The following is a 16,776-nucleotide window of genomic DNA, read 5'->3' as shown; positions in this document are numbered from 1 at the left end:
GTCGAGCCACAGGTGGAAGGAAGGACACGCAGCAAAAGAGCTCGGCGGGACGATGGAGTCCGACATCTTGAAGATAATCTGCGCTAATCAGGGGGCGGTGGGCTATGCTGACCTGATGTACAACCTGTGTCCCGGAGACCCCGCCAGGCTGCCCGAGCTGCTCGCGAACGGGGACAAGCTCGTCCAGTGCACCGTGAACCAGGAGGAGAGGGTGGTGGCGAGGTGCAAGCAGTTTCTGTGCAGGACAAAGGACTGCCCGGGGGGCTGCCGGGGGCTTCACATGTGTAAGGGCTTCCTCCTCAGCGAGTCCTGTCCGTACAGCCGGCAGAGGTAAATACCAAGTCAGCCAAGTCGGTGGCCTTGAACGCACCACGGCAAAGTCATAGTTTTGGCCATGTTAAAAAAACAACAACTTAAAAATACATTAGGAGTTTGAAGCTCATGACACCGAACTAATATGTAGTTTGTTTATGAATGTGGTTCAAACTGAACTTGGTTTTCTTGAGATGAATCCGATTTAAAGGCCTCTGTCCTGTGCTGTCTTCAGGGAGTATTGGGAAAGACGGAAATTTGACTAGCGCGGTGGTAATGTGAACAAGATTAAGACAATGTACTCACGTTTTCTATTCGTAGTTCATTAATTTTGTGTTAAAACTGAACTAAATGCATATCAATTGTGTAAATGGTTAGTTTATTTTAGTGCTCTGTAGAATCAAAAGTTGCTTGAGTCTAAAACAAAGTAAAAACCTCGGTAAATATATCAAGATTAACACATATAGACATTGCTGCTTAGTGTCTAAAAGGAAGTGTTTAAACACAAGCGTGACCATATTTTGATTTACAGAAAAATATGGCAGTTGAAGTTTACCCAAAATACTATATAATTCAACATGCTTTATTGTTCCTGTAATAAACTTTATGACACCACAAACTGCATACAAACAACTCTGGAATAAAATATTGTTCCAGGTAATGCCTCTTCTCTGAAGAAATGAAAAGAAAAAAGATACAGCTTTTCTTAAGTTTGACTTATCTATTGTCTGTATCTATTTGTCATTTATAAAACCTGGATTTGCTCCAAAGAAAGTTACCAGAAAATCTTTTTCATGCCTGCTTTGTTGCATATAAGGAAGCCTTTGGGTTCAGTCTCGATCCATCGCATGAGGCCACGCTGACATTTAAGGAAACATACCGAGCCCTTGAAATCTCAGTCACAACAAAAGTCCATATCATGCTTCGCCGAGTGCCGAGTTCATTAGCAACCACCCGAAGCCACTTGGCCGCTTTATCGAGCAAATACGGCAAATAGACGGCGTGTGATGAACTAAACTTTTCAAAGTTGAATTTCTCAACATTTTTCCGACAGATTTTGTTTAACACTGGATTTTGTCCCTGGAGCAGTGCGGCAACGCAATAAAGTGTTCATGTTGAAGTGCCTCCTGGAGAAAATATTGGAGGCGTGACAATTTCAGGAATTTCTAAAGGTCCACTGGCTAACTGGGATGGGATGTGATAAGAGGAGTGGTGACCCTGACTCGGCCAGATTATTTGTTGACACTGTTCAGTTTTTGCACAAAGTCCTAAAATGATCAAATGTTTCCTATAAGTGCTGCAACCTGGTGCAGGATGATGTTTATCCATGTCGGATGCTACTGTAGTGTTATACCAGAGCTTTTCTAAGCCTTTACTCAAACATTAGAGACATTTTGCAGGACTGTATTTTATTTCCTTTCTTGTTATTTTATTAAAAAAAAAAAAAAAACACATTTATGTATCCAACCTGTGCGTGTTGTTTGTTAGCAGGAGACCATGCAACTTCTCCCATGACCTGGACTCTGACCACAACCAGAAGATGCTGAAAGCCAATGGGCTGCAGGGTCTGAGCAGAGTGGAGCTGTGCACGCTGCTGCTGCAGAGCGACCACACGCTGCTGCCTCAGGTGAGTCCGACACGCCGCGGCTCTGTATGCCGTGGTAGCGGTTAGGATGTAAGCGCCTGGATTTCTTCCAGAGAAGAAGTCACAGAGACAGGAAGTGGAGCATCTAGAACCTGTCTATTGGCAATAATGTGATGATGTGATATGATGTCCTGGGACATGAAAAAAAGGGGTACACAAGCTCTGCATGAAATATCCGATTTTTTTCTGAATCCAGATCATAACCATCTTCTCCTCCTGTGCTGTACTCGCTCTGCCAGGTATGTCATGATTACAACAACGGTTCCGGTCAGTTCGGACGGTGTCAGGATGGCGACGATTGCAGGAGGCTGCATATCTGTGAGAATTGCTTCAGCGGGGAGTGCAATTGCCCCAAAGTCCATGCCTTCACCGAGCCGCAGCCGCTGAAACTCCTGCGTGAGCGAGGCGTGCCTGACGTCCTGTTTCGCTCCTTGAAGGCCACGTACGCAAATAAAGCCGCGTTGTGGTCTGCGGACAAGCTCGCCGGCAGAGTAGGCCAAAAAATCAAAAAGTCTGTGGATGGAGAGAGAGGCAGAGGCAGAGGTGGCAACAGAGGCGGCAGAGGCGGCAGGGGCGGCAGAGGAGGCAGAGGCGGCTTCCCTCTGAGCCGAGCCACGTCCCTCAGTGACATCCTCGCCAGCACCGACCTCTCAGATCTGAGCGACGGATCAAGCGACTTTCAGTGGCAACGAGGCTACGCCGTCGACAACAGCGACACGAGAAGCGAGAGCGGTGAGGCGCGTCGTCTGTACCATACTTCAGCAGGCGCCAGGGGACGAGGCGGCAACAGAGGCAACTTCCGCCAAGATGGCGGTGCAGCCGGTGGCGACGGTGGCGACGGTGCAGCCGGTGGCGACAGAGCAAACAGAGGGCCGAGACAGAGAGCTGTCAGAGGTCCGTTTCCACTGAAGCGTTTTAAAACTGTTTTTGATCCACAACAAAAATCTAATTTGGCCTTTTTCCTTGTTTCTTTCAGACAAAACGGAGATCTGCATGTACTTTATTAAAAGCCACTGTAAACATGAAGGTGAGTGTTCTACGATCGTTCCCGAGTCAGGCCCCGTTTACACGACAACGTTTCACCTGAAAACGCATCGTTTTTGATGCTGCTGTGCCACCAGTGGGTGCGCCGTTATCAAAAAGTTGCATTTTCAGACAGTCTCATGACACTTCGTCAAACACTAATCAGAAGTTTTCCGCCTTTCACAGATCGATGCTTTAAAGCTCACGACAAGATGCCGTACAGATGGGAGGCCAACGAGGGCGACACGTGGACACCGTTACCCGACAATGAGACCATTGAGAAGGACTACTGCGACCCCAAGAACTCGTACAGGTACCAACTCCACCAGTAATATGCTGCAAGAGTCTCCTCCAATTGGAGAAAAAAAAAAAAGGTGTAGCGACTATTCCCTCAACTCGACTAAAAGTCATAACTTCTGACGGTACAGACAGTTTGAACATGTAAAGTTCACCTCAGCCGACTTGTGTGATGAGACAGCGTCCCCCGCCTCCTTCGTCTTCCGTAGTAGCAGCAGCCCCCCCGTGCACTTCGACACGATGACCTGCGGAGACAAGAAAGTGCGACGACTCTCCACCGTCAACTCTTTGACCGCACCCACCTTCATCCACACCACCGAGTGGCTTTGGTACTGGCAGGACGAGTTCGGAAAGTGGAACCTGTACGCTTCAGACGTGAGTGATCGCAGCCAAGCTGCTGCTGCATGCTAAAGGTGGTGGGGGGGGGGATCTTGGCGAGATTTGAGAACAAAGTCAACCGACCCACGAAAAGGTTTGTGTTTTCACTTGACGACGTGGTGGGAATAAACGGCACCAAGACTCTTGAATAGCACAGCCTCCGAATGTTTTGAAGATCACTGCCGCCACAAAACAGAGCTCTGCCGTTGCAGCCAATCAGGGAGCTCAACCGCTCTCAGCAGCGCCACGTCACAAACATGGATCCAAAGTACAGATACTTTTAATAGGATCATGCAGGGAGGGGTTAGCGAGTCGTGAGATGTGCACTCTGACTGGCTTAGATAAGGGCCATGTGGAACTTTAGTTTGAAAAGTTACTTCTCATTCTGCCCACTCACGGTCGACTTGAAACCTCCCCTGAACTGTAAATACACGTGTTTACATAACGCCCCTATTTTCTCTTTTGACCATTTCTTGCCTGTCTCTTGCGTAATCTGCTTAGTATACAGCTCATCATTACAGGTTTAATCTGATCTTTCATGGCTGCATATACACACACACACACACACACACACACACACACACACACACACACACACACACACACACACACACACACACACACACACACATAGCTCGTTCAGCTCCGAGGACAGATTAGCTACTTAGTCATGCTTGTGCTGGACGCTTTAATTTAAAAAAAAAAAAAAAAAAGTTTGAAGGCTCAGATTTGAACCCTCCTCCACAGTTCTTCTTTTCCCCTCACATTTACGCGACACGAAATAGTACATACTAGTACACACGTCTGTTACGTTTTCACTGACTTGGATTACCGTCGCCATGTCAACGAACCCCCCCCGAAATGCAACTAAATATTTCCCGTTTTCATTTGAAAACGTCGTGTAAATGAGCCTTAAAAGAACTAAAAACTAAACCGGTACAGCCGATCAGCTCAACATTGCTAAATCGATTCCAGTGTTGAGGTTTGAAGCAGACTCTTTTTTTTTTTCTTTTCTTTTTTCCCCCCAATGTGCTGCAGACCACAGGACAGAGACACGCAGACACGGACAGTGCAACGCTGGAGCAGAAGTTTCTGGACAACGACCAAGACGTGGTGGAGTTCACTGCTGGATCGCAGTCGTACTCGCTCAGCTTCCAGGGTAAACCAAAACGCCGCCGACTTCGCTCCTGTGTCAAACGCATTTTCGTTTGGGGGGGGTGACAAACAGTCCGATTTAATCTAAACTTACATTTAAACTTTAAAGTTTGTCCCTGTGGCGGAGAGTAAATATGATTGCTTTTTTTTTTAATGAGCTGACTTTTCCCCTCAGGTATGGTGCAAACAAACAAGCGCTACGGCACCCCGAAGGTTGTCCGCCGGCGGCCTCGGTTCGTCTCCGCCGAGGAAGTCAGAACAAAGAAAGCCAGGTACGGACGTTTCTGCTCCTTAATTGAAGTCGACAAGGTTACGCTGAACTTTAAACGTCTCAAGTATCCATCACAGTTAAAAGTAAGTTACGTCTCGACTGTGTCTCTCTACAGAAGGCCTCCATTGAGTTCTGCGGCGGTCCCAGACCAGTGGGACAAGACGCAGCTCCCCGAGACCGGATTCACGGTATAGAAAAGACCCCGTTCGGTCAAACAAACAATGAGTCGTGTTTTTCCGAAGATGCCGAGCAGTATCGGCGCCCATGCCCGATACTTAGTCTCGGTATCGGTGAATTCCTAATCCAACGCGTTAATCCTATGATAATGTTGACGATTCTGCATGTTCCAGAGAGTCCAGCTGCAGACGACCTCCGAGGAATTCAAGGAGGTCAAAGCCCTCTTCTGTCGAACCTTGCCGGGTTTCGTCGTCAAAATCGAGCGGATTCAGAACAAAGCCCTCTGGGAAGCCTTTCAGCTGTACGTATGAGCTCCCTGCATTCGTCGGCTTCGCCGCCATGTGAATTGTGCTCGCCCCCGTTGGCCCGCTTCGTTTCTGGAAGTGTGAACTGGAGGAGAGTTAAAGGAAAACAAAAAGAAGCGAAACCCCATTCAAACAAATTATGTTCCAATTGATATGAAAAGACAGGCAAAAGCCGACATGTCTCCGGCCGATTAAACTGTTCATTTGTTGCTTATTCTCACCTTAATACCAGAAATAATCAGTTTTCTCAAACTGGCCTCTAAAGTTTGACCCGTGTCCTCTTGATTGGCTCGTGTGAATGGAAGGCAGAAGAATCAGATGAAGTTGAAGAACGGCGGGCGCTACGTGGCGGAAAAGAAGCTCTTTCACGGCACCGACTCCAAACACGTGTCCGCCATCTGCCTCAACAACTTCGACTGGAGAATCTGTGGAACTCACGGAACGGCGTACGGCAAAGGTGAGCGTGACAAATGCATCGTCTTGCTTGTCGGAAAAGTTTCGCGTCTCCGTGGAAACGCAGCGGAGCTCATCTTACACTGTTCCCAAACGCAGGGAGCTACTTTGCCCGGGATGCCAAATACTCGCACAGCTACACCGATGGCGCCGACTCCAGGAGCATGTTCGTCTCGCGAGTCCTGGTGGGCGACTACACCCAAGGGTCTTCCAGCGACGTGCGGCCTCCTTCCAAAGATGGCGGCGACATCAGCTTCTACGACAGCTGCGTCGACAACGTCGTCAATCCGTCGATATTTGTCGTGTTTGAGAAGCACCAGATCTACCCAGAGTACCTGCTGCAATACAAGAAGTCACAGCCGCAGGACGATTTACTTGCTTCGGTACCGGCACCGAGATCTACCATCACACCGAGATCTACCATCACACCGAGATCTACCATCACACCGAGATCTACCATCACACCGAGATCTACCATCACACCGAGACCGGCCGCGGCACACGGGTCAGTCGTGGACTTGAATTTCGCACAGCCGAGAGCAGCATCAGTGCAACGCAGCTCGCCCTCATACCGCCTCAGCGCAGTCTCTCCTTCGCCTCAGCGCGTCCCGTCGTCTTACCACTTCGCCGTGTCCCCTTCTTCTTATGCTTCTTCTTCTTCTTCTTCTTCTTCCTCCTCCGCTGCGTACCAACCCTCCACAACTCCGAGCCCAGCCGCAAGATGCACACTGCCCCGCTCGCCAAGCGCAGGTCAAGCAAAGTCCAAGGATTCCTGCGTGATCGCTTGACAAATGGCAAATAACCAAACGACGGCGCGGGTTAAAACCTTGAGGGGAGCTCTTGCAAACTAAAAAGGGGTGATTGATCTTAACAGAACACAGATAATATGCTTTTATGCGCTTAGATTTTTATACACGTCTCCATTCAAGACGTCGTTTCCCCTTTCCCGAGTCCTCAAGCTTAACCTCCTTCCTCAGGCGTTGACCTAAAGTCTCATTCAATTTCCTAAAATCAAAGATTTTTGCTGAAATGCTGTCACTGAGAAGGATTTAACTGGCCTTAAGTTCTATTCATTTGTTTTTGAATATAAAGGGTGTAAAAGCCAACATGGGTGAATATTTAAAGGGACTCGTTTCAGGTATCGTTTTATAAACACACTGCATCAGCCTTTTTTTAATGTCTAGAATCTGCTTCTGCAGACGTACTACGGGGCGATTCTCAGTATCTCGCTCGGGATCATTTTATGTTTGACCCACAGTTAGTGGGTCAAACTGGGGACACGTAACACTGCATGAAGAAATGTGTCCGAGTACAAGTCTTAGTACGGACATGAGCGACTTCATGTTGGGATCCAGGAGGTCCCCCCTTCTGGAAACGTTAAACAAAAACGAGCATCAAGCGTGTGCGACCACCGGATGCCTTTTGTTTGGAAAATCGAGGTGAATTGTGGGTTTTTATGATAGCCTGACTTCACATTTCAATGGAGTGACATACGCTCTCCGACGTTTAGCATTAAAACACGTGGATGTTGAGAGATTCCGAGGCGTTCGATATGCGGTTAAAAAAGGACATACCATTAAGGGGATAAACTGTTACTTTTAATCCTCTACAAACCACCAGATGGCGACAAAACTCCGCGTGGCGATCGGAAATACGCCTCGTGACGAAGCCATATATGCCTATCTTTATAATTTCACTCAATGCTGAAGGTACCGTGATGCTTTCCCTTTTTCCAATTCACATGATGACGCGGTTTGTTTCGCTCTGTGTTCGTCTCATAAGCGAATGGAAGCGGCTGCCAGCAGCAGGCTGGCCGGGCCTCTTGGTGAAATGAGGCGCGGCGTGAAAAATGATCAATATGGCTGCTTGTGCTTCCTGCTATGGAAGACATTAGCGCCCATCCTCGCTCCCCCACAGTGAGCGCACACACACACACACACACTGACTCCTGCTGCGTTTCCTGCCTGTCATCCGCTTGACAATGGGATTTCACTGCGTTGTAGTTTAGCCCCCGACTTTGCCCTATTCTTTGTAATTTTCTTAAAAAAAAAAAATCTGTTCAATGTAAATGATTTACAGAAATAAACTGTCTGTGTTCAACCCAAGTTTTGTTTATATTGGTGGTCTGGTCCATCAGCGTTCCGTTCTTCCCATTTTATGACAAAAAGAAGCAAACTTTATCCTCTATCATTTAAGGATCATAATCCACACTTTAGCCTGTTGTTAAATGTTTCATCCGTCACATAAATGAAGATTTGAACAGATTGTTGGTTTGTTATTAGAGAAGAAAGCCACATCTCAGTGAGATTAAAGACTTTTTTATTTTAATTTAAAGTGATTTAAATTGTATGGATTATGACCGGGTTCTGTTTATAGGTTGTTTAAATTGAGACGTTGGTGTCACTGAGCTATTCTTCCCTGAATAGCTGGGGTCAGCAGCAGATTTATTCATCCAGTATAGCAACGGCTTAACGCTTGCAGCCCAATAGTAATGGTGAAAACATTTGGAAGAGACAAGCCGCCGATTGGTCGAGCTGCATCGATGTTTAGTTACTGAGCTCTGGAGATCCGAATGTTTTGTACCAAACATTTCTAACATTGTTCCTCCAAAATCCAGATTTATAGCATGATTAATGGTGACTCACCACCATGTGATGTCAAAACACAACAGAGTATGAATGAGTCATTGCCCTGAGCCCGATGATCTATTTATAGGAGAACCCTGCGGGTGACACGCCAAAGAGTTGAAATACCTGAGCTTGGCACCATCAAATGAGACGAACCAGCCGGGTAGTCCCTTCCAACATGTGACTAAACACAGTTGATCTCATTCCGTCTGCTTCGAGAATCATTGACCTTTACCAACATTTAAAAATCCAGTTTATAACATAATGTTTCTACCTGGCTCTGACTGCAGCTGGTGTCACGTGAAACTGGTATCGAAAGATCAGCTGTTCTCAGTTGTGAGCTCCAGCTTGACAAAATCAAGATTCGTAACAAAGTGACTTTTTTTATTTATTTTTTTATTAAGGCTCCGGTTACACGCCAACGTTTCAGGTGAAGTTGCATCGTTTTGCGTTTACGCAGCAACATTTTGAAAACGATGGAAACGGCATAAAACAGTACGTGAGGACAGACAGTATTTTCTGATGGACTATTTTGATCACGGGGGAGTTTAATGCAACTTAAGAACAATGTAAGGGTTTTTTCTTGTTTGTTTTTTTCAGAAATCAGCAGTGTTGGTTACAGTGTTGAAACTGTCATAATGTCACGTACCTGCTCTGCCGTCCATCGTTTGGTTTCGCCTTTGGTTCCGTCAGAAAATCTTGTCCCAGTATTGTTTCTTCACTTCGAGGGCGTCAATCCAAGTATGGAGACGCATTTTTACTGTTGGGAAAACCATTAGAAAGTGAATTCGGCATAACATGACCCCTTTAAAAACCGCCAGAGGTCAGAGGTCAGATCTGACTGACACCAACTGCACCTGACTCCAAACTCAGCATAACCTCCCGCTGGGCTTTTGTCGTCGGAGCTGAAACCGCCGTGACTCAGCAGAAGCACAAACATCTCGGAGGAGGGGTGCACACAAACAAAGGGGGTGGGGGGTTCATATTTAATTCATGAGCGCGTGCGACGCAGTGAAAACTTGATTTCCCGATACGCAGCGGCCCGGATGCTGCAGGCAGACCGACCTACCGGGAAACGGCAGCCGCGCCAGACAGGAAGTGGCTGGTTAATGTCAGTGGATACTTACCGTCACTGGGTGGGCTGTTGCATCCTGCGGGGCACAGCTGCAGCTCCCATCGGACCGCTCCGTCTTAATGGGTGGCGGGCGCATAATGAAGCGCGGGTGGCGGATAAACGGATGCCGTGGGAGTGACAGCCGAATCCATCCTCACCCTGGGAATCGTCTGGTTGTGATCTGATGCCGAGTCGGTGTCATTTGTCTGCTGCTGCGAGTGTCGGCGCCACGTTACGCCTTGTGCTTTTCCAGGTGAAACGAGGACTTTGATAGTGTGAACGCACATCGTAATGAACCAGTTTTTTTTGTTGTTTTCTGGGGCGTCTTTCAATAATTCGATCTGGGGTCTCGACGATACAGCATGGAGGATTCCACAAATCTCTTGTTTTTGAACTGGGCGGCCATTTGTATTTTATTGGGTGGTTTCTGACAGTTGATGGCGTTCCTAAAAATGAACTCGGGTGAAAGTAAGGCTCTCGTTTACGCTCCGTTTTTTGGCGAAAAGGCGAAACATTTCGTAGAGTTTTTAGCGTCGGTACTCGGAGCTATTGACACCCCAACTTTTTGACAACGTCCTTCCAAATGCTCGCACCCATACTACATGAAAATGACAATGTTTTCAGCATTTCCAGCTGTTTTCAGACGTTGCCGTCTAAAGGCAAAACATTTCTAAAACGCGAATGCAAAAAATGATGCGGTTTCACTTGTTGTGTATTTTGTGGTTTAAGACACTCGATGGATTTAATTGTAGGGTGATCCTGAGGTCAGATTAGTCTTTGTTTACCTCGCTTGGGGAAATCCAGTCATCACAGCAGCTCCAGATTGTACACAGAAATTAAAAAACAAAAATGAAAAAGAAATGACACCGTGTTGTTTTCTTTCGTGTTGCGGGTCGACGTGCGGACGCAGAAGAAGCCCCGGTCCTGGTCGCTGCTGCAGCCGCTCACACTGCGACATGAATGGGCAACCATCCAGGTTTGCACCCAAACCGCTGACTTCATAGGAACTCACTCGTGAGCACATTTAACCGGCTGCGGATCCAAACCCCCGACACATTCACAGATTATTCGCAGTCAGATCCACTGGCGCCGCAGCTGAGGATTTCTCTTTATGGGTCAATGAGTAGAAGGCGCGCGGCGCGTTCAATTTTCATCCACTTTCACCTGATGTGAGTCGTCTGAGGCGGCAACCCTCCCCGTGTCCAGCTGGGGGAGGACACACACTCTGTTCTTTGTCTCTATTTTTTTGATGCAACAGCTGTGGCGAGATGGAGCCTGTGGGTGGAAGGGGGGGAACCCGCGGAGAGCCGCTTATGTCAAGAGCTGCCGTCACTGACACTGTTAAAGGCCCAAGTGAAATACACAAAAGAGAGGAGATTCATAGATGTGCCTTCAGAAAAGATGTTTTTTTTTTTATTAAAATGTTTTTTACTGTTGAGCAACATGGTGGAAAAAAAAAGGTGGGTTTGGGGGGGCGTGCCATTTTATAGCGTTTATATATACACTTGACGTTTGAGAGGAAAAAGAAAAGTGAAAAGGTCAATATAATTGAAAACACTTCTCGCACGCCTGTAGCGACACAAAAGCATCAGAGTATGACATGAAGAATAAACTTCATGAGAAGGATGCAGGAGACAAACTTCACACATTATGACAAATAATTTAAAAAAAATAAAATGAATCAGAGAAAATGTAAATTTAAAGAAAACATTTCACTGGAAAATCTTATTATTTGACTTTTATCACATATCTGTCTAAAATAAATGAAGAAATTGTGCAATCATATATTGTTATCAGCGGCCTTTCCCCGCCACTGTAGGGCCCACTTCTGGGTCACGAGCCACCAGTTGAGACTCTTCCCCCCCCTCAAGGGTTAATTTCACGTGCGCTCCTGTTTTTCTTTTATTGGCTGGAAGCTGCTTAATTACAGGATCAGCCAATGAGAGCGGGGAGGTGACTGCAGTGATGAAGACAACACACCCCTCACGTTCCCAGCATGCATTGTGTGAGAGAGAGAGAGCGAGAGAGAGGGAGAGAGAGAGAGAGAGAGAGAGAGAGAGAGAGAGAGGAGGGGGGCTTGGCTGGGAGGCTGAGGAGGAAGAAGAAGAAGAGAGGGAGCAGCAGCATCAATAAGGAGAAGAGGAAAGAGGAAGACCGCTCATCCTCCTCACACACACATCTGTGACAGCCGCTCAGGTAAAGTGCGCTTTTTTATTCTGCGCGTTTTTTGTTGGGTTTTTTTTTTTTCCATTTTAAATTGTGCGCATTTATTCCTTCAGCAGCCTTTTCTGTGTGTGTGAGAGCGTGAGTGTGTGTGGAGGCAGCAGCTGCTGCACGATGGAGCTCCTCCTGCTTATTATCACCCCTGAGGAGGAGGAGGAGGAGGAGGAGGAAGAGGGGAAGGATGGGGAGATGGAGAAGATGCGGCGGAGTGCGGTGCGCGCGTTGTTTCGCTGTGTCACTGTGTGTGTGTGTGTGTGTGTGTGTGTGTGTGTGTGTGTGTGTGTGTGTGTGTGTGTGTGTGTGTTACATATACAGGAGGGATTCCCTCCTCCGTGTCTGCAGCCTCTCTCCTCCGCTCCTGCAGGAGGAGCAGGAGGATCCAGAGCCATTTCAACACCCCTCCATCATAAAGTCACTTTAGTCGCGTGGTGAGACACAATGCCGTCTAGTGTGTGTGTGTGTGTGTGTGTGTGTGTGTGTGTGTGTGTGTGTGTGTGTGTGTGTGTGTCCCCCAACTAACTCTTAATCAGTCAAATGGCCACAATGATTATTTATCGACACTCTACAATATTATCCACTTCCTATAATAAACATCTCATTTTCTCAGTTGGTGCATCAGAAAAAGACCGTATCTAGTGTAGTAAGTCATTTTCAGTGTTTTTTTTTTTTTTGGTATAACAAGTTGTTTAGTTGGGATATACATATTTTAAATATTATAATGAGTGGTTATAGAAATATTGTTCTTGTTCCCACAGGGCTTTGCTTCAGGGCCGTGCACAGATATTTCTGGGTCCCTTTTGTCCAAGCAAAAGACTTTCACACTTCACAAATTGGCAGTACTTTTCATCAGTTGGCTGTTTTAAAAGTCGCGTATCATACAGTTTTTCAACAATTTCACTTAGTTTTCAGAGGTCCAACACCATTGTATTCAAACTGTATTTCCCGAAGTCCAGCCTTAGGAAGGAATCCACTCCCAGAGGGAGTGGTTATTTCCCTGCATGATGTCATGAAAGGAACATCTCTGATTGGCCTGCATGAGCACACATTTGCTAAAAAGGTGGAGAAAGTGAGACAGACTTTCTTCACTCCTGTGGCCTCATATGGAGACACGTACAGTATTACTGTTGCAAAACCATTAGAGGGGGAAATTTACATACAGTAATCTATGACCTTTGACATGTCGGCTATTTTAACATGCCAACTCCGTCATTTTCAGTGTTTCTGCTGTTTCCGCGGGAACGGACAATGTTTTCCAAACATTGCTGTGTAAACGTGAAATTTTCTGACACAAAAGTGCAAAAATGTTTTTATTGAAATTTTAAGTAAATGGGACCTAACGCTAGAAAACACCATTGTTTTTTAGATAGAATGTTTTCATTCACATTTCAATTTTTTTCTCCAATTTTGATTCGACACGGGTACCAGTTGATGGCCACTGAGAATCTTGTGGCTTTTTTGAAGAGGATTGGTTGAAAAGAGAAAAAAAAAGTAGCTAAAATGTCAAGAATGGAGCAAAAAGAAGTCAAACAGTTAAAATGGCAAAAATGTACTTACAAGACTAGAAAAAAAAATAAAAGACCAAACATCAAAATGGCTAAAACTACCAAGCTTTAAGCTTAAATTGGCTAAAAAGGTTAAAAAACATTATATTATAATCTTTATTTTTATTATTATTAATGATAATAATAAGGTACATTTGGTTAAAACTACATACGATAACTTCATAAGCTCTGTGATCTTTTATGGTTAAACATACGAATTTTATTCTCTGTACGAATTTTATTTGGTGGAAAGTGACAAAAAGCTCCTTTGATGGAAAATGTTACAGACCCCTGCGCTAAACTCGGTTAAAAACTAACTTCGCGTTCGTTTTGTCCGAATAATCCAAAGTATCAACTTTTTGGTCGTTTTCCCGTATTGTCACTTCATTACTTGACCCGCTGCATCGCGGGTCGACACAGAATGAGAACGTCGCTGTGAGTTTAAACCTGGTGGTGAGTGTGCGGCCACCTGCAACATCCAGTCCTGTCAATCATCAATCAAACCAGATTAAACCACACAAGCCATTGTTACTCTTCTCGCGTACAAACTCAATGAAATATTAACGGTGTAATCAGGGGCACAGACGCTCCGTCCACAACCAGTTATCTTCTCTCCACCCGACAGACGCTCCGCAGCATGAAAGACTTTGCTGCAGCCGCTAATGATCCTTGATTTCTGGCTCCACCATGAATGTCAAAGTGCCACTGACCTTTTTAAATTTGGTCCTTAACGAGCCGGGTTTCCACTCGGCCCTGTTTGTGACCGCCGTGTAGAAGCAAATGTGTAGTACAGTGAGGGGCCGCTCTTCGCTGAGTGAATCAATAAGATGGAAATGATTCATCGACAGCCGGCGAGTCATAACTGAGAATTTGAAAGGAGAGGATGGCGTGTTGTGAGTAGGGTCACGGTCCGCCTGCCGTTCGTTAAGAGAGCAGGGGAAGCGAAGCGAAGCAGATCAAACAGAAGGATGAATAGAAATTCTGTATTAAACTCAGAGAAAGAGTGGAAATAACACGTTTTTTTTTATCAAAACACAAAATAAATTGGAGGTTAATTTCTCAGCAAAACTTGTGTTTCATGTGTGTTTGTCACAGAGGTATAATATAGCTTCTACTTTCAAAGTAAAAGCTTCTGAAGCTGCTTTTACACTGCAAGTCTGGATCGGATTTGCTGCCTAAATCAAATTTAGATTTTTTAATTTTTTTTTACCGTGAGGTTCCCTTGTGTTTTTTGGAGTGACTCATGCCCGATTCTTGCGATTACACTTGCATATAATTTTCAGAAACATGGTGCATGCGCACTAACTGCAAAGCCACGGGTGATGACGGAAGTTTGATGCTAATGTCGCAGTGCCTGAGAGGTTTGCCAAAAATCGTCAGGACTTTTTTAGGCAGAAAATCGTCATAAACGCATCTTATGCTGCAGTTATTTCCTCCAGAGGTCATGTCACCTTCTCCTCCTGCCGGATCGCCTCTATAAGCTTGATGTTGATGACGTCAGAGACGCAATGTTAAGGAAATCCGAGCAGCCTGGTTAATAAATGGCTGCTGGAGGTAAAGCTGTGATTGGAGCCTCGGTGACTTATTGTCTGCAGTGAAGTGGCCGTGCGGTGACTCGTCTGTGACTCTGCGTCGCACCGGGCCGCCGCTTCTACTGCTGGAGACAGACTCGGTATTAAAAAAAAAGCCAGCCTGCCTGTCCGGCTCTGCGTTGGCCGACGCTCTCACTTCGGGGGCGACTTTCTCACTACCACTGGCTGTTATGTCTGCAAAGCAGTTTCAGCTGGTTTGGAATTATAACTCACAGCTTAAAAATGGCTGCATTTCTTAGCACGTTTGTATGATTTTAGATTTGACCAAAACTATTCCTTCACATCCTCAGCCACATGGTACGACACAAGAAAAACTCTCAGACGGTCTTCTGCACCGACCCGTTTAATATTCCGCATCATAAGTAGCAGTTGTGAGACTCAAACCGAGCGTTTTTGCTGGAGCTTTAATGTCGCTTTGGTCGGAGGAAGCTTCCCCGCACCATGTTTACCCTCTTAGTGCACTCCTGGCAGCGATAGTAAGACGGTGGGAGAGTGCTCGGCACGCAGCGGTGAGTCACAATGTTAACATCGCCGTGCCCTGAAAATGTGGGAGCCGAGTGTTGCTTCACGGCGCTGCCGCCCCGCGTGTAGGACTCAGAGTAAAATGAGGCGTGGGACTGCGGGAACACTGTTTTGTTGTTGCGGTCTGAAGCCTTTCGACTGCAAAGTACAAATATATTTAGGACTGTGTGCGTGCGGTGGCGTCTGCGAGCAGATTCTAAATGTTAAGAGTGAAAAAAATCGTTCTGGTTCGAAGCCCAAACTTATGTGGTCTCGGCCAAACCTGGGAAAGATAGAATAATAACTTACAAATAATGACAGTTTGTCCTTTTTTTCTTTGTTTTAGTGCTAATAGGAAAGAATACAGCATAAAAAAAACGTATGCTTTGTCGCAATTAGCCGTTTCATCACCCTTTACAGCTCAGATCATATAGATATCATATATATATCATATCATATTGCAACATTAGCGTTGCAAAACTAGAATGTTTTATTTTTCCTTTTTAGACATTTTTTTTGCAGTTTTTGTGCAATGTAAGTTACTTCTACTTCGATCAAAACGACAACAAAATAAGAACATAATTCCACCTTAGAAACCCTATTAAAATCAGAAAAAGTCACAATTGTAGAATTTAATGGACAGATTGGCAGAAACATGCTTGGACACAGAAAGCCTATAGATAAATATACACAGCACCAGCCACAGACGGTTTCTGTTTTATTTTCGTCTTAATTCTGCCATTTGTTAAGATAAATGTTACTTCATAATTACACAAGTCTGGAAAGAGAAGCAGCTTCTATTTTTAGCCAAAACAACAGATTTCGATGTGAAGATGTAAAAGCTCTGGACAATAACAAGACAGATTTTATTACAGGAGCCTGGAGGCAGGAGTGCTGTGGAGGAGATTCGTGGAAATTAAAAAAGATCAGACAAACTGAAACAGGCCGTCTGCCCTTTAGATTTCCCAATTTTTTTTTATATATTTTTCTTGCTTCCTGCTGAAATCTTGTGGTAGTAAATCGAAGGAGAAGTCGCAGGAGTCAGGGCAGAGATCTGCATGAACCACATGTTTGAACCAACAAACAGCCTTGATTCCCTGGGAATTCTCCGCCAACAACCATCTTTCTTCAAGTCCCACACGGTTATTAATAATCCCCCAGA

The 16,776-nt window shown here is 45.6% G+C and overlaps 2 protein-coding genes across 2 annotated transcripts in view; both read left to right on the top strand.

The window, feature by feature from the left end:
• LOC308127242 (protein mono-ADP-ribosyltransferase PARP12) lies at nt 1-6,943 on the top strand. Its single transcript, XM_080492146.1, is given in 13 exon segments — nt 1-330; nt 1,804-1,939; nt 2,197-2,851; nt 2,934-2,984; nt 3,167-3,293; nt 3,487-3,652; nt 4,694-4,814; nt 4,986-5,082; nt 5,197-5,269; nt 5,432-5,559; nt 5,869-6,020; nt 6,116-6,360; nt 6,366-6,943. Coding segments are annotated over 13 exon segments (2,682 nt in total). The 5' UTR covers nt 1-52; the 3' UTR covers nt 6,819-6,943.
• Nucleotides 6,944-11,800: 4,857 nt separating this feature from the next.
• Nucleotides 11,801-16,776, top strand: part of syn3 (synapsin III) — a 91,992-nt gene continuing 87,016 nt past the window's right edge. Inside the window, exon 1 of the mRNA XM_080491806.1 lies at nt 11,801-11,953. The gene's annotated coding sequence lies outside the window, so the exon portion shown is untranslated. The remainder of the gene's footprint in view (nt 11,954-16,776) is intronic.

The sequence above is a fragment of the Lipophrys pholis genome (genome assembly GCF_963383615.2).
Source record: "Lipophrys pholis genome assembly, chromosome: 22".
Lineage (NCBI taxonomy): Eukaryota > Metazoa > Chordata > Actinopteri > Blenniiformes > Blenniidae > Lipophrys > Lipophrys pholis.
This window is presented reverse-complemented; position numbering and strand designations above follow the sequence as displayed.